This window comes from Primulina eburnea, chromosome 8 (genome assembly GCF_022965805.1).
Source record: "Primulina eburnea isolate SZY01 chromosome 8, ASM2296580v1, whole genome shotgun sequence".
In the NCBI taxonomy this organism is placed as follows: domain Eukaryota; kingdom Viridiplantae; phylum Streptophyta; class Magnoliopsida; order Lamiales; family Gesneriaceae; genus Primulina; species Primulina eburnea.
This window is the reverse complement of record NC_133108.1, coordinates 39,691,045-39,714,344: the sequence shown is the minus strand read 5'-3', so window position 1 is coordinate 39,714,344 and position 23,300 is coordinate 39,691,045. Positions and strand designations below refer to the sequence as shown.

At 38.4% G+C, this 23,300-nt stretch overlaps 2 protein-coding genes across 7 annotated transcripts; both read right to left on the bottom strand.

Annotated features, from left to right (window-relative positions):
• Positions 1–846: 846 nt before the first annotated feature.
• On the bottom strand, positions 847–3,828 carry LOC140839680 (serine/threonine-protein kinase STY13-like). Of its 4 annotated transcripts, none has more exons than XM_073206565.1 (3): positions 3,611–3,828; positions 1,930–2,926; positions 847–1,550 (listed from the first exon to the last, which is right to left on the bottom strand). In XM_073206565.1, the coding sequence occupies exons 2-3, from the start codon at positions 2,823–2,825 to the stop codon at positions 1,211–1,213; spliced, it is 1,236 nt and encodes a 411-aa protein (XP_073062666.1). In that variant the 5' UTR covers positions 2,826–2,926; positions 3,611–3,828; the 3' UTR covers positions 847–1,210. The 4 variants fall into 4 exon arrangements, with proteins under 4 accessions (XP_073062666.1, XP_073062668.1, XP_073062667.1 ...); XM_073206567.1 differs by having other exon boundaries at positions 3,524–3,820; XM_073206566.1 differs by having other exon boundaries at positions 1,930–3,009; positions 3,611–3,820.
• A 3,381-nt stretch (positions 3,829–7,209) lies between these two features.
• Positions 7,210–22,993, bottom strand: LOC140839679 (uncharacterized). Of its 3 annotated transcripts, XM_073206563.1 has the most exons (6): positions 22,876–22,993; positions 22,699–22,782; positions 21,285–22,091; positions 8,892–8,965; positions 8,217–8,804; positions 7,210–7,651 (listed from the first exon to the last, which is right to left on the bottom strand). In XM_073206563.1, exons 3-5 carry the CDS (start codon positions 21,310–21,312, stop codon positions 8,409–8,411), a joined length of 498 nt encoding a protein of 165 aa, XP_073062664.1. In that variant the 5' UTR covers positions 21,313–22,091; positions 22,699–22,782; positions 22,876–22,993; the 3' UTR covers positions 7,210–7,651; positions 8,217–8,408. The 3 variants fall into 3 exon arrangements, 2 of the variants coding, with proteins under 2 accessions (XP_073062664.1, XP_073062665.1); XM_073206564.1 differs by having other exon boundaries at positions 21,285–21,399; positions 22,699–22,993; XR_012119774.1 differs by lacking the exons at positions 8,217–8,804; positions 8,892–8,965 and having other exon boundaries at positions 22,699–22,993.
• Between the last annotated feature and the right edge of the window lie 307 nt (positions 22,994–23,300).

The window sequence follows — 23,300 nt, the reverse complement described above, 5'->3', positions numbered from 1 at the left end:
CACACCTACCGTGCACAGTTATGTGAGCATCGATGAGGTGTCACTCACCCATTGAATGCGCAATTTTTCTACATTTCATCACATCCAATGGGTGAGTGACACTTCATCGATGCTCACATAGGTGTGCACGGTAGATGTACATCATATCAAAACTATATAAACTTACTGCTATATTGTATGAGATATCTTTATCGTAGGACACATTCTCTGCTTTAAATAAGGCAAAACTAATCAGTTCTGCTCGATTATATCTTAATGATTTTTTTATTTGCATACGATCTCGTGTTACTTCATAATCAACTCGAGAATTATGTTATTGACGTGCATACAAGAAAAGTGAATTATCAGTCGTTCATGAGATTGCATATCTTGCTATGAAAATGACAGAAAAATAAGACATTTGGTTAATTATCTGGTTCACTTCCGCGAGTACAGAGAGAGTATTTTCTGCTATAAAGATCATAAAAAATCAAATGCTTAGAGGAATTGAAGATGATTGACTTAATGTTTTTTTGTTTCCGTATATTGAGAAAGTTGTTCTTAATGGAAGTGACAATGAAGCTATTATGCAACGATTTCAGGTCATGATTTTTCGTCGAATGGCTATTAATCCATTATATTTGATTAATGAGAGAAGATTGAGTTTATACTACATTGGAGTGAGTAACAATTTCTCCATTTTTTAATGAAATATATCCAATTTATTATCTGACTTATATTTTTACTTTGAATTCAGACATTCCAATTTTGAAATCTTTGCTGCAAATATTTTCTAATTTTACAGACTCCATGAACCAAAAAAAAGATTAGAGAAATATCATATCATATCATCATCATCATTCATCATCCAAGAAACTCAGAATGTATAAACCAACTTTATGCGGCGGTAGATGAACCGGTTACAGGCATGTACCTCGATTCGCACTCGACTCGACTGAATCCAATGTTACCTGCTATATTTGATCGAAAGTGATTGATATTTTGGACAAAGCGGATGCATGAATACACATTGCATCTCCTCTATTATCGATCGTTCGCAATCTTAAATCCATAAACTCAAAAAACAGAACCACAAAACAAACAGTTTTCATAGTAATAAACATCCTCCCCGTGTCTATCCACGGGCAAGATTCAAGAAATTAAACCTAGATACATACACACACCCGACATGGAATCACCTTTTTTCCCTTTTCCAGTTTTTTCCCGCTTGCTAATCTGTAGTCATAGGTTGATTCATGCAGCACCTGAAACGAGCCTTTCTAACAGTCATCATGATCTCATTCTCTGCAGCCTCGAGCATTCTGACCACCTCACTGAATGAGGGCCTAACGTCGGGATTAACATCCCAGCAAAGAGTCATGATCTGACCAAGAGCCGGAAGGCAATCATTGGGGATCGTTGGTCGAACACCTTTATTGACAACTGCAAATGCTGCCTGAACGGCAGTCATGTTCTGGAACGGAAGCATCCCAGTTATAAGCTCCCACAGCACAATCCCAAAGCTATATACATCGACTTTTTGTGTATATGGCCTATGCTGAATCATCTCCCTGAAATTTAAGAACAATATCCCAAATATTCGGTCAACACACTTAAAACTGTTTGAACTGCAGCATCGATATTTGAATTTAGAGAAAACCGAGGATCTTTTAGCTAGAGATGAGAGCTCAAAAAAAAAAAATCACGCAGAAGAAGCATATATTTGGCCACACGACTTACGAAGATTCAAACGGTTCGAATGTATGCTGAAATGGAATTTCTTACATAATTAATTCAGGCAGCAAAAATAGTGAGCACTATCAAACGAACAGGAAATTTGTATGTTTAAGAGATAAAATACAATCGACTAGCACACAACTCTTATGACCAAATAGATTGAACACGTATGAAAACATAGAAGAAGAGAAACAACAAGAATAATTAACTTACGGCGCCATCCAACGATAAGTGCCTGTCTCTGGTGTCATTCCTTCGGTCTGTACCTCAATGCGAGCTACACCAAAATCCGCAATCTTGATGGATTTGTCAGCAGATATTAAAAGATTATCGGACTTCAAGTCACGATGGATTAAATTCAACCCATGCACATAGGCCATCCCTCTTGCCACATCCAAAGCCTGCTTTACAGCCAATTTAAGGGGTACAGCACGGTTCTGCCTCTTCATCAAGAACTGCCTCACTGAACCTCCCTTCGCATATTCAGTCACAATACACCAGACCATGGGCTTGCGGCATGCACCAATAAAGCGAACAATATTTGGATGCTTCAACGTTGCTAACATCATTACCTCTTGTTGAAACTGCTGCTCCATTAAGTGTGCCCTCTCTGTATCATTCTCTGGTTTCTCAAGAAGCTTAATCGCAACATCCTCACCATTATACGTGCCTCTGTACAGCTTTCCAAAAGCACCTTGAGCAAAAGCTGGCCCCATGTTCAGCTTCCTCAAGTCAATGGTCCACTCATCATAGTCACCAAGTCCCTGCGTGGGATACCGAGGATTCATCAAAGCTTGAGCCAGCGCATCATTGCTCAGCCCTTGAGATGCTTTCCCGTGATTGACACTAGCAGCAACTGAATAGTTGTGTACATGCTTGAGGCCCTGGTGACCCAAGATACGAGTGTTGGAATCATTTGATCCAACACTGCTGTTGTCCATCGACATGGCAACAGACCCTCCACCATTGCTCATCTGCAAGCTCCCATAACTATCTATCGACATGTTTGATCCTTCATTGAGCTTGCGATAGAAATTTTGGGAAAAATCGTAATTCTCATGGTTACGGTTTAGGTCTATGATTCCAGTAAATTTCGGACCCTCCAACATTTTCTCGAATTTCTTATCAATATTTACCACAACACAGAACCTTGAAAACCCTTTATCCTTTATGATTTAGCATTCCAAGCTCAACCTGTCTCACCAAATACCTATAAAGGACACAAAAAGAACTGATAAATCCAAATAAAGTTCCATGGCTCCGTCTATATGTTTTGTAATAAAAAAGAAATTCCTGCCCAATAAGATAGTCGATCCAAATGAAAACACCAAAATTATTTATATTATCAAAACTTTGACAAGACCTTCAAAACCACCAAAGAAGCTCTAGAAATACCAAAAAAAATACAGATCTAGATTAAATAATAAGAGCCAAAATACGCAAAAACGTACACACGCAAAACTAAACTAGCTTCGTTGAGCTCAAAACACAGTTCCTAAAATAAATCTAGTTTGATATTCAGCAGAATCGCAATGCTCATGCCACAGATACTCATTTCCCTCCCGTTTTCCTGAGTAGAAGACTCGTTACAGACAACAGAACTAGCAGTTTCACCATCAAATTTTCACTTCCCAAAACAAAAGAAAAAAAAAACAGACCCAAGATTCAAACTTAAGCAACAAATCCACAAAAATGAAATCTTCACACGAGAAAATCAACACCCAAAAGATCAATCCATCTAAAAATCATACCAAAACAAAACCCCAGAAAATCAAAGTACAAAATCAAAAGAACAAGGTCACAAAACCTCCGAGTAGGTAAAGATTTCAGTGATCCGATGGTAAAATATACAACAAACATAAAAATAAATCTCATCAAGAGGGCTTGACTTCACTTTTTTCGACGGCTTCGGTCAGCCAAAGGCGATGTAATCCCGCAGGAGACTGGCGAATTCACGATTTTGCCCCCTCTCAGCCCCCACAAAACTTCAACCGTACACAGTAAGAATCAAAGATAAAGTAGGAAAAACGGTGCCTTGAGAGAGACCCTTTTAGAGAGAGAAATCAGACCACGGAGAGGGAGAGGAGACATGGAAATGGATTGTCTTAATTAATTATGTTACCTACATTTTTTTTTAATTCTTCAAATTAATTAATTTATTGATTTTAGACTAAATTATTGCCTAACATGCATACAACTTAATCATGCATACAAAAAATAATATATGAGATAAGATTACAACTTATAAAAATATTTTAGAGAAATCAGATAAATAAATATTTATAAATAATTTATCGGTGTTTCCGTATTTTTTTAATGACGGGAGAGTACATACAATTTACTTAATTTTACATACTGTGGCAAACAGTTCGGATCAAAGCAAAAATACAACATTTAATACAACAAAATACGTTAAAATATAACATGATTTAACCAACAAATTGTCTGTTTTTTTTTCTTCTAGAAGTGACAATGATTCTCTTATATTTGGAATTTATTATAAATAGTTGCTAGTTATTTGATAACTTAGTGAAAGTAACAACCTAGTTACACAATTATACATAATGTCATACAATAATATGTTGGCATAAAATTCGATATGATATGACAGATGTAAAGACTGTTATGAATTCTAAAATAAATAATATGGTCTAAAAAGGCAGTTCCGACTGTGAGGTTTGGGGTCAAAGAGGGCGGGAGATGATCGTCACGGTGCCATAAGATTGTACAGGACAATGAGCGGCTCTTGGCAGGCTTCTAAGCGGAGGGAACATGAATGAACTGACCTTATACCGGAAGGAGAGTGATTCTGAAACTGTTCAGGTATGAGACTGTGCAGTTGAGGAGGGCTTAAAAGATTTGATAGATACTGCTCATATCAAGAAGGTGCATCTTCTTTTCTGGTAGCTCATCATATAAGAACTCCAAAGTTAAGCGTACTTGACTTGGGGCAATTTTGGGATGAGTGATCTCCTGAGAAGTTTCCTAGGGTGTGTGTGAGTGAGTACATAAGCACGCTGGAAAGCCTCATCTTGGTACAGTGGAGACAGTCGACGAATTTGGGGCATTACAGTTGTCATCAGAGCCGATCTCTCCGAGTACAGTGTAGTTCGAGGACGAACCAAGCGGAAGCTGGTGGGCATGTGAGGCGGGGAACCGAAGAGGGCGGGGGGTGATCGCCGGTACCATGAGGTTGCACGGACAATGAACGGCTCGTGGCAAGCTTCTAAGCAGAGGGAACATGAATTGATCTTACACCGGAAAGAGAGAAATTCTGAAACTGTTCAGACATAAGACTTGTAATATCCAAATGTTTAGGACAAATTTGATACCCAGTAACTATGAATAGTTTATGTAGTAAGCTTATATATATTACACATACTTAAGTATTTATTTTTATTTTATTTTATGTTTGGATGTTACATGTATAAAGGTATATATGTATATTAAGTATGTGTATGTATGTGTTTCGTAGAGATATTATCGCTTGGTATGGTTTTTGTCTAATGCTTATGTCAAGTTTTATAAAAAAAATTAATATCATACATTATTATCTTGTCCAAATATATTCATTTATCATCATACTATTATGAATTATTCGTCATCTCATCCATGAGTCAAGATGTGTCACAAATAATCTCGAATTTTTTTGTAATATTGACATGATCAACTAGGGGTGTTCGAAATTTAATTAAATTAATAATGTTATTTTTATTTTATATTATTTATTGAGATGATATTAGTGAATGAAGAATTATTTTGAATAATACTTAGTTGATTGTAGTTTATGTAATTCATTTGTACTTTATATTTAAATATTTTACTAAGAAATCATTTAAAAAAATAACATATTATATTTTATAATATATTTATATTATTAATTTAAATAATTGTATCAAAACCGAAATAACCGACCGAAATAACCGAACCATTTCGGTAGAAAACCGAACCGAAGAAAAATGGTTCGGATATCGGATTATATATTTGTAAAACCGAAAACCGAAAAAACCGAAATAAAAAACCAAAAACCGAACCGAACCGAACCAACCGATGAACACCCCTATGATCAACCATATAATTTGGTCATTTTTCAAGCGTATATGTTCATTTCATAAATTTCTCAATATAATTAAATTAACATATGTATTTGCTACTCTATTTATTTGATTAATATAATACATTAGTTTTGATTATTCTACGATTTTGTGTCACGAATTATTATTTTTTAAATCTAGAAATTGATTGTTTTATGTTTTTTAAATGTATAATCTATCAAAGTATACTCAATAAATTTAAAAATAAATTCCTTTGCCCCTAGAAGCTGCATATTATAAGAGAGTATGAGTATAAAAATTGACCAAGTCTTCAAGTCAGACAGTCTCGCTATATAAATAGATAGGTTGTGTCGACAATTTTCCAATCTGTCTGTTCTCTTGTATAAAATAGATAGGTTGTGTCGACGGAGACTACATACGCCCACCGGCCGGTTTTGAGAGGACGGAAACACAACAAAACGTGGTAGTGTGAATGTGATATTCAGACGAGGAATTTTTCGCAATTCTCAACTTTGAACTTCATTGGTCACAAAAGGAATCAATTTATCTGGAAAAGAAAGTTGGTGAATGAAATAATAAATGAAGGCACACCTAATGCAATTGACGTGCTTCAAAGTAAATAAATATATTTTTATTATTCGAGATTTGAGTTTTGATTTCTTAATTTTTATTTTATTTTTATTTTGAATTATATTTTAAGTTTCATAATATATAACCTGACTCCTCTATGTTAAGATCTCTATCCAGGTTTTTAAGACTAAAGCAAATAAAAGCAAAGTATACGAACTAGTTTCAGAAATCGGTGGTTCCATTTCCAATCACAATTCAGTTCTTAATATTAAAATTTTAAATTTAAATTTGATCAAAAATATGGAAACTTGGGAAAAAAATATTGTTCTTTCAAAAGGAGCAATTGGGTGGAATTTTCTCACGTTGACCCGAAGAACAAAGATTGTTGAAGAATAAACCATTAGGGTTTATTTATTTATTGTCATTTGTTTAGCTCAAATATATTTTTGTTGACAACAGTAATTCAGCAAAAATTTGTATGAAACGGTCTCACGGATTGTATCTGTGAGACAAATATTTATTTTGATCATGCATGAAAAAATATTACTTTTTATTGTGAATATCGATAGAGTTGACCCGTCGCACAGATAAAGATTTGTTAGAACGTCTCACAAGATACCTACTCCAATAATAAATGATGCACGTGCTTCATGTATTGTTCCTTTAATTGGTCAATCAATCCCATCGATTAAACACGCAACAAGTTCAATTTAGAAAAAATATTTTTTTTATCGAAATATGCAATATATGTGATTTTATTTTTATCAAAATTTTATTGATTGTTTCAAATTTAATTAAGCATTAAATATATCTTATATCATTCAACATTATCCAACAACTAGACGCCATTTCTAAAACGAGTTTTGTAAATCATGTATTGGCAATCACAAAATTGTATGTCGATAGAGGAATAAGGCATTGAATACTATTAGAATGAGATTGTATGAAAATATCACCAAGCTCAGTTATTATATAGTCAAAGGCTTCCATTTGAGAATCCCAGCTCCTGAATGCAATCACAGTCTGTGTGCTACTCGTGAGATACACTGCATTCACTCCCGAATCAGTCTACTGAAGGCTTTCACCGCAATCCAGATTCAGGGTGTCGGCCAAATTATCGGATAGTTGATTTATTGGTTCGGTGGCAGAGAAGCTGCTGTGTTTACAGTTGAACTAGACCGCTGTTTCTCCTTTCTCTCTCGAAACACTTTCTCACGCCTTTCGTAGAAATTGAAATTGTCGAGGATGCATGTTTTAGCATCATGGTTCTTGAAAATTTTGATCATTTCAATTCCCTGTTCCAGTTCCACCTGAAATCAGGTATCATGGGCGGATAAGTCGAGAATGAAGAGCTGTTTAGCATGTTCGCGGTTCAACTTTTCGAACCAAGAAGATAATATGGAAGGTAAATGAACTCGAAATCATGAGGGTAGCAGAAAATGAAAGTATATATGTTGCTAGTCTGAAGTCTGAGCAGGAGATGCAGAGAAATCAGTCGCAAAACTACAGTTAAGAACCCAGATCAATATAAAAAGAAATGGTCAAGAGGCCAAAAGTGAATTAGGAAAATGTAACATCGAGATATACTGAAGTAAAAAACAATGATTAATCTAATTATATAATTTGACTACCATCCTACATGGAATTTGGCTTCATTGAAGTATTGTCTTGCGTACTTGCATCATAGCATGCAGCTTAAGTCGAACACAATCACTCATCCAAATATTACATTCGACTGCCATTTATATCAAGTGGCAGCTCTATTTAGAGTAGGAACTTGAGTCCAAATACCACTGAAAGGTTGAAATTGCAAGAAAAGAAACAAATTAAGAATGAAAAGTCATTTTGGGCAGCATGGATATGAAAGAAACAAACCTTTGCAAAATTTTGCGCATATTTGTTATTTCTCTGGCAGTGAGCTGTAATCTAGTCCCATGATCTGTCTAATTTGTGTGCTTGTAGGAAACATTAAACAAACCTTTGCAAAATTTTGCTCATATGATCTGATGTCAATTGGTAGAGGATATGCAGAGCCAGAACTCGATGGAGATATGAACCTGCTGGTACCTAAGGCACTTGGGCCACTTGGCAAAGGTTCTTTAGGTCCATATTCTCTTGTGAATTTGTACTGATCACTGACACTATTTCGAGAGTGATCTCCTCTGCTGAAAGATCCTGGCCCAAAATAAGTACTGTTGATAAAGTTTTCTTGACTACCACTTCCTGATGAATCAATTCAGTATGTGAAGCTGCTGGCACATAAGTAACATGGAATGGGGCAGGTAATACTGCATGTTGATTGTAAGGAGGAGTAACATGTGTTTGACGTGGAGAGAAGAGCTGACCACCATTTGTTACTCTATATCGAGGGTTAGACAGTGGGGTAAACTGTTTAAATGCCATCCAGCTGTCAAAGCCATACTCGGGAAGAGGGAACATCAAAGAACTGTCATTGTACATTGCCTTAAACAAGATGAGAAACACTTTAGTCTATGAATATTCTCTATCGAGAAAAGATTATCCAGACCCAAGACAATTATCAATACCCACCCAAATGACACACAAGTTGTTGTCATCACAATAGTTTGAATGCTCAACCCAGTTACCCCTACAGCTGCTAAAACCTGACCCAAAGCAAGTTCGTCAGGAATAAAAACAACATGAAGCAGAAACATCAACAGTATAAATAATAACAAAAATGATTTCTTCACTGTACAATGCCTAACCCGATTTCTTCACTTCACAGCTTAATGCTCTATACCATAAATTTGTCACCTAGTCTCTAGGACTGGATAGACTAGATTTCTCGTAATCTTATCATTCTGATAACTCTCGTCTCTTGAACAGATTCCTTTTCTTCTGTTGATTTAGTTTCCTTCTTTGTTGATAATTAGTTTCATTGTGTAGTTTATTGATGATGGTAATCCTCTAATAATATGATGAAAGTGTAAAAACTGGTTGCTCTCAAAATACTCCAAGTCTCTTTTCAAAAAACAATCCGGTGGCTAACACTGAACAACACCTCCTGTTTCTTCAGGCACCCCTGTTGTCCCTGAAAAACTCTCAAATCATGGCAATTTCAAAAATTCTATTCTATTCACCATTCACAAGCTCTCAGGCCATATACTATGTTCAGAAGTATCAATCAATTTTGATGTATCTACAAGGAAAAGGGAAGCAAGATCAAGTCTTCAGAGGGGGACCTCAAATTCAAATCCGGGACTGCCAAGAACAACATGGTTAATCAATTGCCGGACAAAAAGCAAGTGCGACCCAGTGTGTCACCATGGGGAGTACCAGTACTCTTCGTAAAGAAGAAAGATGGGAGTATGAGATTGTGCATCGACTATAGAGAACTGAACAAGATCACCATCAAGAACAAGTACCCCCTCCGGAGGATTGACGACCTATTTGATCAGCTTAAGGGAGCCGCAGTATTTTCTAAACTGGGTCTAAGGACAGGATACCACCAACTGAAGGTCAGGGCGGAAGATATCCCCAAAACAGCCTTTCGGACAAGATATGGACATTATGAGTTCACAGTGATGCCGTTTGGGTTGACCAACGCGCCTGCAGCCTTCATGGACCTAATGAACAGAGTCTTCAAGCTATTCCTGGATCAGTTCATAGTGGTATTTATTGACGACATCCTCGTCTATTCTTCCAACGAACATGATCACGAAGAGCATCTCCGCATTGCACTTCAGACTTTGAGAGAGAAGGAACTCTATGCTAAGTTTAAGAAATGTGAGTTCTGGTTAAAGAGTGTATCCTTTTTAGGACACATAATCTCTGAAGCAGGAATATCAGTGGATCTCAAGAAAGTCGAGGCAATTACAAAGTGGCCAAAACCTAAGAACGCCACAGACATCAGGAGCTTTCTTGGACTGGCAGGGTATTACAGAAAGTTTGTCGAAGGTTTTTCTTCGATCGCCATACCACTGACTAGACTCACTCAGAAGAATTCCAAGTTCATCTGGGACGAATGTTGCGAGAAAAGTTTTCAGACATTAAAAGAAAAGCTCGCATCCACGTCAGTACTAATCTTACCCACTGAAGATAAGGAATTCACCATCTACAGCGACACATCTAAGGAAGGTTTGGATGCGTACTCATGCAAGAGGAAAGAGTAATAGCCTACGCATCAAGGCAGTTGAAACCGCACGAGCAGAACTACCCTACGCATGATCTGGAGCTAGCAGCAGTTGTCTTTGCCTTAAAAATTTGGAGGCACTATCTCTACGGTGCCAAGTGTGAAATTTTCACAGATCACCAGAGTCTCAAGTACCTGTTCACCCAAAAAGAACTGAACATGAGGCAAAGGCGGTGGATCGAACTGCTGAAGGATTACGACCTGACTATCAGTTACCATCCGGGTAAAGCGAACAAGGTGGCCGATGCTCTGAGTCGGAAAAATGAGAGCAAGATTACTCTGACCTCACTCTCCGCGAGACCATGTCTGCAAGAGACCATCAAGTTAAACCAGGATCGAGACCATGAGCTAAAGAAACTGAAGGGACAAGTCGAAAGCGGGAAGTCTCAAGATCTACAAATTGATGACAAAGGAGTCCTGTGGATGAAAGGACGACTGTGTGTACCAGACCTTCGCCAAGAAATACTGTCAGAAGCACACAAGTCCAAATTTTCAGTCCATCCAGGGAGTACAAAAATGTACAGGGACCTTAAGATGAATTTTTGGTGGAATGGAATGAAAAGTGACGTGGCAGATATTGTATCTAAATGCCAAGTGTGTCAACAGGTCAAAGCAGAGCACCAACGACCCGGAGGATTATTGCAACCGTTGGAGATACCTGATGGAAGTGGGAGCATATCTCCATGGACTTTGTGGTGGGGTTACCAAAGTCGAGGTAAGGTCAAGACGGAATATGGGTAATTGTAGATAGACTTACAAAATCTGCACATTTCCTACCCGTCCGTATGAACTATAATCTGGACAAGTTGGCTAAACTGTATATGGACAATATTGTACGACTTCATGGAGTACCAGTGAGACAGAGACCCAAGGTTCGTCTCACGTTTTTGGAAGAGCTTTAAGGGACCATGGGAACTAAAGTGACTCTTAGTACGGCCTATCACCCACAAACCGATGGCCAAACCGAGAGAACAATTCAAACACTGGAAGACATGCGGCGAGCCTGCGCCCTAGAATTCAGTAGCAATTGGAGCAATCATCTACCATTGATCGAGTTTGCTTATAATAAACGCTATCACAGCAGTATTGGGATGGCTCCATACGAAGCTCTGTATGGGAGAAAATGCCGATCACCCTTGTATTGGGATGAAGTGGGAAAAAAGGCAAAGTAGGACCCGAGCTCGTACAGATAATAATAGACAAGGTTACAGTAGTCCGAGAGAAACTCAAGGCAGCTCAAGATTGACAAAAGAGTTGGACAGATCTGAAAAGAAGGCCAGTGGAATTCAACGTTGGTGAGAAGGCCTACGTAAAAGTGTCGCCTATGAAAGGAGTTGTCCGATTCAGTAAAGCTGGGAAGCTAAACCCCCGTTATGTAGGACCCTTTGAGATTTTGGAAAAAGTGGGTACACTAGCATACAGATTGGCCCTGCCACCAAGCATGTCTAGAATTCACAACGTTTTCCACGTGTCCCAACTACGGAAATACATCTCGGACCCAAGCCACGTGTTGGAAGCAGAACCGCTCATGATCGAAAGTAACTTGGGAGAAGAGCCGAAGTACGAAGAAGTTCCCATTAGAATCGTGGACACCAAGGACCAAGTACTAAGACGACGAATCATTCCCTACGTCAAGATACAATGGTCTAACCACACCGAAAGAGAAGCCACGTGGGAGGTAGAAGAAAGGATGAGAAACCAATACCCGTACCTCTTCATAGACCAAGCCAACCCATGTTTCGAGGACGAAACTTCCCATAAGAAGGGAGGGATGTAAAATCCAAGAATTTTAAGTTTTATCACGATAGTATATTTTGGATACCAGGATTTATCTCATTTTAGGATGTGAGATTTGTAAGATTTTACCAAGATTGAGTGAATAATAATATCGTGTATATTATTTGAAATTGAGCAGATAAAAATCCAAGAATTGAGTTGATATTGAGACCAAATCTAGGACCGCCTCGATGAGACGAACAAAAGCCCTCAAACAATTTCAGATTTCGTGTTCAGGTGCAACCGGAATTTCGGATCTACGATTGGGCGTCCGAAACCCTGTCGTCGAGTGGTTTTTGGTCCAATTACCCTACCAATCCTCTCCGATTTCCAATTCCTTTTACCCAAACAATATACTATCCATGAGTAACATTTCCCAACCATCAATTTTGAGTTCGGATCAACCAATCGGAAACGCCCAATTTCAAGTGAGTTAACCGAGTTTGAGCGAGTTTCCGGTCAAATTGGGCAGTTTTCCGACAGATTCTGGCCGTGCCACCACCGGTTCCGTAATCCTTACCCCTTCGCCGTCATACGCCTCTGCTCCGACCATACTCCGGCGAGTCAACCCGGCCGAGTCAGCGAGTCAACCCGCCAGCATACGTCCTGTTATTTTTTCGTAGGAAACTCCGAATTCGGTTCCGTCAACTGATCTGAAATCGTCTCGACATACTCTTCGAATCCATATGTCCATCTCAAAACTTTCCATTTTGGAAATTTTCGAAAACTTTTAATTTTCAGTACCTTACTCTATCCTGATATTTTATTCCGTCATATTTATGATATTTTGAGCATTTTTTTTTCAGGAAATGTCTCCCCTATTCCGCACTCGTGCCCAAGGTTCCATCCACATGAAGCAGCTTGCCATTGATAATTAGTCGCGCCTAATAAAGCGCCTTAAAGCCAGACTAGGTGATAGAAGACGGGAGAATGCGACCTTAGCCACAGAGAAAGAAGAAATTCGGACCCAACTTAACAATGCAATCTATCAGGGAGAGTTGATAAGAGGAAATAACATGGATTTGAGGGATGACATAGAGCACGGCTTGTATCGAGAGAAAAAGCTGCAAGAAGATATCGACCGATACTGTAAGGAATTGGAGGAAGAAAAACAGCAAAATGCCAGGAGCAAGAAGCGACTGGAGAATTTGAGTGAGGCTATAAGCAGCATTGCAAGGGTGAACCAGCATCTGACTCAGCAGGGTGAAGCACTGAAGACCAAGATCAAGCAGAATAAAAAGGATTACGAACTGCGCCACCAGCTTACCATTGATATGTTGGACGAGGCAGAGGCAGATGTTCAGAGGTGGAAGACGCAAGTGGCCCAGCTTACTCATATGGTAGAGCTACTTCGGGAAGGAGAGCTGGATGAGGAACCGGAAGAGGAAGAGCCTATAGAGATTGAGTAGCCTATAGCAGCCGTTAGAGATATAGAGGATTAGACTAGGATGTCTAAGTGATTTTGTTCTAGGAGTTTATTTTACTTTTTCCGTTGTTGCTATTTTATTCAGTACGACTTTTGTTTCCTTTAGATTGGTCATGTTCTTTCTTTTAGAAATCAATAAAAAATTGTTCTATTTGGTTCATTGATTTCAATTCCCGGATGTTTTTCCAGGGAATTCGCATACTACTGGGATGTCTTTTATCTTCAGTTCGACTTCTCCTTGTACTTCGCTGATCATGGCCAGGTAGATACCTTCTCCGGATTTCATGGCCTTTCATGCTTGGGAAGCGGAAAGAAGTGATTTCCGTTCCTTGGATTTACCATGATACACGATCTCTTCCTGATTTGGGGTTCGGAGCTTAACTCTTTTCCCTTTACAATCCACCATTGCATTATTACTGGCTAACAAGTTCATTCCTAGAATGATGTCGAAGTCCGCCATAATTAATTGTATCAAGTCTGCACTGAAAGTCTGATTACCGATACTGATTAAACAGTTCTTGTGAATCTCGTGAGTTTCGATGGCCTTACTTGTCGGTGTGGCTATTCGTAAAGGTTCAGCTAATAGTTTGGGCTTAAGTCCTAATTTCTTAGCAAATCTCTTAGATACGAAAGAATGCATAGCACCACCGTCAAATAACGCATAAGCAGGCACTTTTTGAATTAGGATGGTACCTGAAACGACTTCATTGGCGTCGTCGGCCTCTTCTTGAGTCATAGCAAAGACACTGGCATTGGGCTTGCTTTCCTTTGGCTTGTTGGGGTTAGCTCCTGTATTTGGCCCAGTTCCTTTGTTGGGCCCGGCGGCTTGGTTGGCGGTAGTAGGACATTCGACAATTCGGTGTCCCGTTTTCCCACATCCGAAGCATACCCCACTGTTTCTTCGGCATTCCCCCAGGTGTCGTAAGTGATAAGTTGGGCAAGGCTTAATATCCTGGTAGCTTGAGGAAGGCGAAGGCCCTTTAGATGGTCCACCGGACTGGTTAGGCTTCTTGAAAGTCTGATTGCTACGTGAGGACTGACTATTCATGGGCCTTTTGTTCTTAAATTCCTTCTCCCTGCGCTGGATGTCAGTTTCAGCTCGGATAGCTGCACCCATTAGATCTGAAAAATTCGCGGGTTGGTAGATTGCTAGGGCTGATTGGATCCTGCTGTTCAATCCCTTTTTAAAACGGTGCAATTTCAAAACTTCGTCCGCCATGATTGCCGGAGCATAAGATCCAAGGACATTAAACTGGGAGGTGTATTCCACACCGACATATCCGGAGTTTGAGTGAAGTTTTCAAACTCACTCAGTTTCTGCAGTCTGACCTCGGCTGGATAATACTGTTTCAGAAAGGCTTCTCGAAATCGCTGTCAAGTCATTGGTCCTGCAGCTGTCATGGCTGGCGAGATTGCTTACCATCATTTTCATGCTTTATCTTCCAAGAACGGCAATCACGTCCACTTTCAGTTCCTCGGGAACTTCCAATAGTCGCAGCTGCGTCTCTACACTTTTCAGCCAACTCTGGCTAACTTCAGGGCTGCAGCTCCACTGAAGGTTGGACACCTGTTCTTGCGAAACGATTCATAGTGGAACCTAATTCCATTAGGTGGTGGAGGTGGTGGTGGCTGATTGGCGTTCTGGTTTCCCAATCCTTGCAGTGTTGTCGCCACAATGGTGGCTATGGCCATAAGATCATATCGGCTTAAGTTGACTGCAGGCGGGGGTCCATTCCCTTGCTCGTTCTCCTGTCCGCCCTCACGGTTGGTATTAACGTAACGCGGGTTGCGGTTTTGTCTTGGGGGTCTACCGGCCATTTTCTACAATGGCAAGTTCTAAGAATTTGTTGTACGAGTAGAGTTCATACAATAGATTGTGCTGAAATAAATTGAAATCAATGAACCAAATAGAACAAATTTTTATTGATTTCTAAAAGAAAGAACATGGCCAATCTAAAAGAAACAAATTCGTACTGAATAAAATAGCAACAACGGAAAAAGTAAAATAAACTCCTAGAACAAAATCACTTAGACATCCTAGTCTAATCCGCTATCTCTCCATCTCCAACGGCTGCTATAGGCTCCTCAATCTCTATAGGCTCTTCCTCTTCCGGCTCCTCATCCAGCTCTCCTTCCCGAAGTAGCTCTACCATATGAGTGAGCTGGGCATTCTCTGCATTAAGCTGGGCCACTTGCGTCTTCCACCCCTGAACATTTGCCTCTGCCTCGTCCAACATATCAATGGTAAGCTGGTGGCACAGTTCGTAATCCTTTTTATTCTGCTTGATCTTGGTCTTCAGTGCTTCACCCTGCTGAGTCAGATGCCGGTTCACCCTTGCAATGCTGCTTATAGCCTCACTCAAATTCTCCCGTCGCTTCTTGCTCCTGGCATTTTGCTGTTTTTCTTCATCCAATTCCTTACAGTATCGGTCGATATCTTCTTGCAGCTTTTTCTCTCGATACAAGCCGTGCTCTATGCCATCCCTCAAATCCATGTTATCTTCTCTTACCAACTCTCCCTGATAGATTGCATTGTTAAGTTAGGTCCGAATTTCCTCTTTCTCTATGGCTAAGGTCGCATTCTCCCGTCTTCTATCACCTAGTCTGTCTCTAAGGCGCTTTATTAGGCGCGACTGATTATCAATGGCAAGCTGCTTCATGTGGATGGCAGCTTGGGCACGAGTGCGGAATAGGGGAGACATTTCCTGAAAATAAATAATAAAAAAAGAAAATGCTCAAAATATCATAAGGGGTGAGTATTTTGGGAATAAAAAAAGAAAATGCTTGCACTGTCTCGAAAATAACCCATGTTCACCATCCCCAAAATTGTTCAGATTCCTCTTCTTCCACCTGTTTCTCGGATTTATCTGGGAAGGTTGTAAGGGGTGAGTATTTTGGGAATTACTCAGCAAGTGGGGGATATCGAACACAACATAATTTTTTTTTAATATTTTCGAAAATAACACATATTTACAACATGCTTTTCATAATCGTAACATCGAATTCATATCATTGTAACACTGCGATTTTTCACCTTTCATGGTTTACTGATATCAGTCCTTAAGTTTTGATCCTCTAAGGGGCCGAGGCCATAAAACAGTTATATCCCACTGTTAAGGGCCATATGTTGGAATTCCACCCATTTTCAGGGAATTCTCACAGTGCCAACGTATAAACGTACCAAGATTTTAAAAAAAACGTAGACGGTGTTCGACCGAATTTTTCTTTAAAAAGAAAACACATAACCGAAAATTTAAGAATTTTAAAATTTACCCACTTACCTTGAATTCTTGATGAAAAAAAAAACGTGAAGAGCTAGGATTGCTTGCACAGGAATTTTCGAAAATTCCTCTTCGGCGGCTGCGCTTTGCTGTGCTCGAAAATCCTAGGGAGACTAGGGCACAAATTTCGAAATTTTGTGTGATATGAGGTGTGATTTTCGAGTCTACAGGGCCCTCCTATATAGGGGTTGACTGCTATCGTGATCGAGAGTTATAGCGCGTTTGAACTCTGAATCAAATCTTAGCCCAGAATCATGATATAATCGTCATATTGTTCGAAATCTTAAGCCTTCCATCCCTTAATTTTCGAAATTTGCATAATATATATACACTGTTTAATTTCGAATTCTAGGGATTTTATTATCTCTTGCTTGATTTTTATCCTGATATCTCAATATTAACTCAATTCTTGGATTTTTATCTGCTCAATTTCAAATAATATACACGATATTATTATTCACTCAATCTTGGTAAAATCTTACAAATCTCACATCCTAAAATGAGATAAATCCTGATATCCAAAATATACTATCGTGATAAAACTTAAAATTCTTGGATTTTACACCATTCACAAGCTCTCAGGCCATATACTATGTTCAGAGGTATCAATCAATTTTGATGTATCTACAAGGAAAAGGGAAGCAAGATCAAGTCTTCAGAGGGGGACCTCAAATTCAAATCCGGGACTGCCAAGAACAACATGGTTAGTCAATTCGATGACAGGAAGGAATGGTGATAAATTCATGTTCCTAGTGAAAGAGATATGGAATGCAACTAATAAATTTTCAAAGAAAAAAGTATTGCATTTGTCATTGAAGTAGGTTCGGATACTTAATGTTTTTTGTCAAGGACACCTTGGTGTCACCTAATAGCTCAACCAGCCAACCAAAATTTTCAAAGAAAACAGTAATGCATTTGTCACAGAAGGATGTTCGGGATACTTAATGATTCGTCGAGGACACCTTGGTGTCACCTAATAGCTCAATCACCCAACCATTCAAAGACAACAATTCGATTAATTAGAGATTTATGAGTGGGGAAATTCGAATGATGGATTAAACTACGAGAACTCTTTGAGAAGAAGCTCATATACAAGGTTTGATGAGTTTAGACTCGGTCACAATCTAGTGCAAGGTCGTATAGCTGGAGGATAGCCTATGCCACCACTTCAAGAATCCACTTCTGATTCCTTGTCATGAGAATAGGAGAAACTAATGCACGGAGGACAAAGAAACAAGTGAAAACCAAGACAGTGCAAGCACATGCATCAAATTCCAATGAAAACCAATCAAAAAAAGAAAGACTCACATGTGAACATTCCTATGGTTGTCGTACAACAGGCAAATGATGAAGATTGCATGGAAAACTAGCAGATTATAAACCCCATGGGCAAGGGCATCCTTTGATGGTTTCCAAAAGTTTCTAACACAAATCAACCAATTACAATCCTAGCATCTGTCTGCTTTGGTTTTGGAACACGTCTAATTGCACAGAAAGGTAAGTTCACCGATACTTTGATATACACTTGACCATGATATGGCCTGAACCATGAATTGAAATTAAAACAGTCTCAGACAAACAAAACTTAAAGCATTTTTGGTTTTGATTCGATATCTAAAACCGTAACCGAAACAAAGAATCAAAGTTTAGCTTCGACTTCTGGAAATAGAAAACCATATGGAATCAGAACCATTTACCCACCATTTAATTTATAGAACTCGAATCACTTGATTTATCTATACTATAAGGAAGAAGGTTTATGGTTGAAAAATTACTCATAGGCCTCTTTCCATGAGAAAAAAAAAGGTGAATGATAAGTCCTATAAAATGATTGAAGCCACCTATCTTCTCCCACTACCACAACAAATTTATCAAATCATTTCAGATTGGTTTGTTATAAACTATTAGAAATCATCATAACTAAAAATATCTTAGAATATGCAATGTCTTCACATTGTGTACCTTGCCACAAGCATAAACTATGCCCAACCTCTTTTTTTTTTTTTTGTAATTCCAAGTAAAAAAGAAAGACAGAGAAATTTTAACACATTGACGTTGATAGTTGGATCACCTCTTAAGTTTCTCCGCTATTGTTTTCCTTGGCTGTTACAATTTGACTCGCGGAGTATGGTCGGAGCAGAGGCGTATGACGGTGAAGGGGTAAGGATTACGGAACCGATGGTGGCACGGCCAGAATCGGTCAGAAAACTGCCCAATTTGACCGCAAACTCGCTCAAACTCGGTTAACTCACTTGAAATTGGGCGTTTCCGATTGGCTGATCCGAACTCAAAATTGATGGTTGGGAAATGTTACTCATGGATAGTATAATGTTTGGGTAAAAAGAATTGAAAATCGGAGAGGATTGGTAGGGTAATTGGACCAAAAACCACTCGGCGATAGGGTTTCGGACGCCCAATCGTAGATCCGAAATTCCGGTTGCACCTGAACACGAAATCTGAAATTGTTTGAGGGCTTTTGTTCGTCTCATCGAGGCGGTCCTAGATCTGGTCTCCGATCAAAGAAACAGTACCGGAAGCGGCCGGAGTCGGAGGAAACGCGGCGGCGCGCGTAGACACTGTTCCGCCGGAAAATTTCCCGATTTTTTTTTTTGGAAATCGGTTTTTTCCACTCGGATTATGAACCTGGCGGCTCTGATACCACTTAAATGTCACGCCCCAAAACTCGAGATTTGACACCGGCGTCGTTTAACAATCACTCAATTGAAAACAACCAGCCTCGTAGCATAGTATACACCGAAAACCAGTTTATTAATCATAAATCTCAAAAACTCAAGTCTTAACAACTGAATAAATTAAATTGACATAAATAATTGCGGAAACGTCTTACATGAAATTTAAATTGCTAACATTCAAAAGAAATCCTTCAGTATTAAATCTCGAAAATAACCCATGTTCACCATCCCCAAAATTGTTCAGATTCCTCTTCTTCCACCTGTTTCTTGGATTTATCTGGGGAGGTTGTAAGGGGTGAGTTTTAACACATTGACGTTGATAGTTTGATCACCTCTTAAGTTTCGATGATAAGTTAAAAAGAAAGACAGAGAAATTTAAACACATTGACGTTGATAGTTTGATCACCTCTTAAGTTTCTCCGCTATTGTTTTCCTTGGCTGTTACAATTTGAGGCAGTCAAATTTGATTAAAATTGAATTGAACCAGAAATGTTTGGAACCAGAACCGGACTATCTAAAGATGGTTTAATTCAAGTTCCACCTACCATTGGAACCACAATCACCAGTTCCAGAACCATGCGCAAGCCTATTGAGGCACCTCAAAAAACAGGTATGGGTCTTCAATTGTTGACTCAGGTCATTCCCCTTGTATGATTAGAAATCCAAATAATTATTTAAGAATATTATTTTGTACATAAATTATTTTGCCAAGGTGGGAGAGCGTAGATTTTTATCCCATACAAACAAATTTTATTAAAGAGGGGGTGTGGAATAAATATATGATCCTGTTGCAGAGAGTTAAGGACTACATATACCAAATTTGTTGTAATCTTAGCTTCTACTATACTGTCAATGTTTCTCTCGGTTGCATTACTTCCTTCTTTAGGTGATTTAGTTTCCTTTTTCATGATTAATTAGTTTCTTTGTGTAGTTCATCATATTTCTTGTAACCGTCCATGAGTAATGAATTCTAAAGGATGAAAGCATGAATACTCATTTTCCTCACATTATTCTTGAACTTAACTCATTATATTGACACATCAAGGTCTTTTCAACAATATTCACAACCTTCCTATTCATCAAGACTGCTAATTAGGGGTATCAACCAGACCCGTGTAACCCGAGGTCAGATAAGAGTAACAGTCAGTCTTAGGAACCAAATATCCAGTTTCAAATCCTGGTTCAATCAAGTCAGGTTCATTATTTGGCTATTGGCCAGGCTTGACCAGATTGTTTGAGCCCTGATATTAAGCATTCATTGTTGAAATATGTATTTCTAACCTAAAAAATTATCAACAGATGATTTCAAACGCTGAATACTCAAGGTGGCTAACCGTAATTAAGCTTTGCATAACTCAAAAAAGTGACATTACATGCACAATCAATAGACAATTATCTTGATAAATAAAAGAGAGTCTCAGCAAACTTAAAGTCGATGGGAGATCAGTAAGGATCGTATGCCAGAAATAATTAAATTGAATACAAATTTATATCTTTCATGAACCATGGCTGACTATCCTAGTTAGCTACTTGATATACGTGGATCTTTCCATGCCTGAACACAATATTACTGACAACATTGACCAAAGAGATGATGAGCGTTAGAGGACTGACCTCCACTTATTTCAGTAGTTGAAAGCATATCCTGGTTGTTTCTTAAAGCACCTGAGATTGCTTCATCAGGGAAAGGACTAGTAGAAGACACGATTTCATAGACTGGCAAACTTGACTGACATACATAGAAAATTCAAAGAGATGGACTCATGGAAGTAAAAACTATAGCAAATTATAATGTAGAACTCTGAAGGCACAAAAACCAAGTACATAATAATTTGAAGTAGAACATCTGTTCAGTCATGTTATGTATCTCAATAGCTCCATTATCTGCATCTACCAAGGCAGGACACAACTTACAAATAAAGAAATGGAAAATTTACAAGACTTGTTAATTATATGCACATGTATTAGTAAAGACCGGGTAATTTGCTGTCGACCAATGGATATATTGACCAACAATGAGGCAGAAGACTCCGTAGTTCTAATATGCATTATATGATGAGGTGAGAGCAAACAAGCAAATTGGAAGTATGAAACAAGGAAATAACTTTCAGAAATCCCTTCCAATTAAAATAAATAGGTAAAACAGTCATTGCATAAATTGATACGGGGTGACAAGTGCCATTTTATTAACTTCAAGAAGTACAAAAATCAGAAAACTGAATCAATCAAATGGAGCCATGGGATGAGCATTCCTGATAACGCAGATAACTGAACCATGATGAAGAAATCCACCCGTGCAAACATGTATAAGGCTTCAAACAATCAGAATTCTCATGAACCGTGATTTGATCATCTTTGGGTGATGCGCTCAAAAAATGCGCATCCATAAAAATACGTTGAATCGATGATCACAAACCAATTCTTCAATATATCGTATCAAAGCGCTCCAAAAATATAACCGTGTATCTAAGAAAACGGGTGAGATGACTCCGCCCAAAGGCGAAGTCACTGTGACGCTCAAGTCAGTATCGTGTATGAGAGAAAAATACAAGATTAGCGTAAATAATTGTAGATGAAAGCGAACCTTAATTAGGGTTAGGAGCCCTTTATTTATAGGTGTAGAGTCTTAGATGGTATAGAATTTTGTAATATATGGCAACTAGATTTGTGCATATCAATGAAATATCTTGTAGTAAATCTCTAAAATATAATTAATGATATGATATGATTTTTACCATATCATCATTGGGAATTAAATTTCACAAATTTAAGTGCTCGATTCTAAAAAACAAGAAGAAGAAAAGAAAAGTCATCCTTAATTTCCAGGACTATTAATTTCGTTCAAAAAGTTGACCAGTTCACTAATATGTCCTTGCAAGAAAGAAAATCTTCCGCCATAAACATTCAACTACAACCCTATTCTCAATCACATTCAAGAGTAGACTAACACACATCGATTCTTGATTGTGAACACACACACAGAATATAAAAACACACACGTACAATCGATGTATGTAAAAGAACGAACCGGGGTATGAAAGGGGGGTGAATCGATCGAGGCTCTGTTGATTAGAATCTTCCATAAGACCAATCAAAAGTAACCGATTAAAGTCTGATCGTATCAAAAGAAGTAAAATAGTCGAGAAATTTCAGACTTGTCCAAACAGATACCCAATACAAAGAGCTGAACTGAAATCATGCATACGCTTGTGAAAAATCCCAATTACTCCCAAAGAATTGGTGTTCTTGGAGTAGCGGGGAATCTTGAAATGCGAAACAAAGTCTTCGCGGGAGAAAATTAACGGACACCAATGGGTATTAGTCTATTAGATTAGCTTAAAAACAATGTGTGTGTGAGGTTTTATTGAATTAAAATTAATTAAATACTAGTTCATAAGTAATATATTAATATGTATAATTTTAACCGTCGACGAACACATATGTTGTGTAAGTAACATAATACATGAATATATATTTTATTTATTTTAATTCAAATTTTTTATTTAGTTATGATATTTAATATGATTTTTGTATATAATTATGAAATATAAAAATTTAAAATTATTTCGTTAAATCAGGTACGGGTTGGGTCAACCCGCGACCCAACCCGAAACCCGCCTAACATGGCAT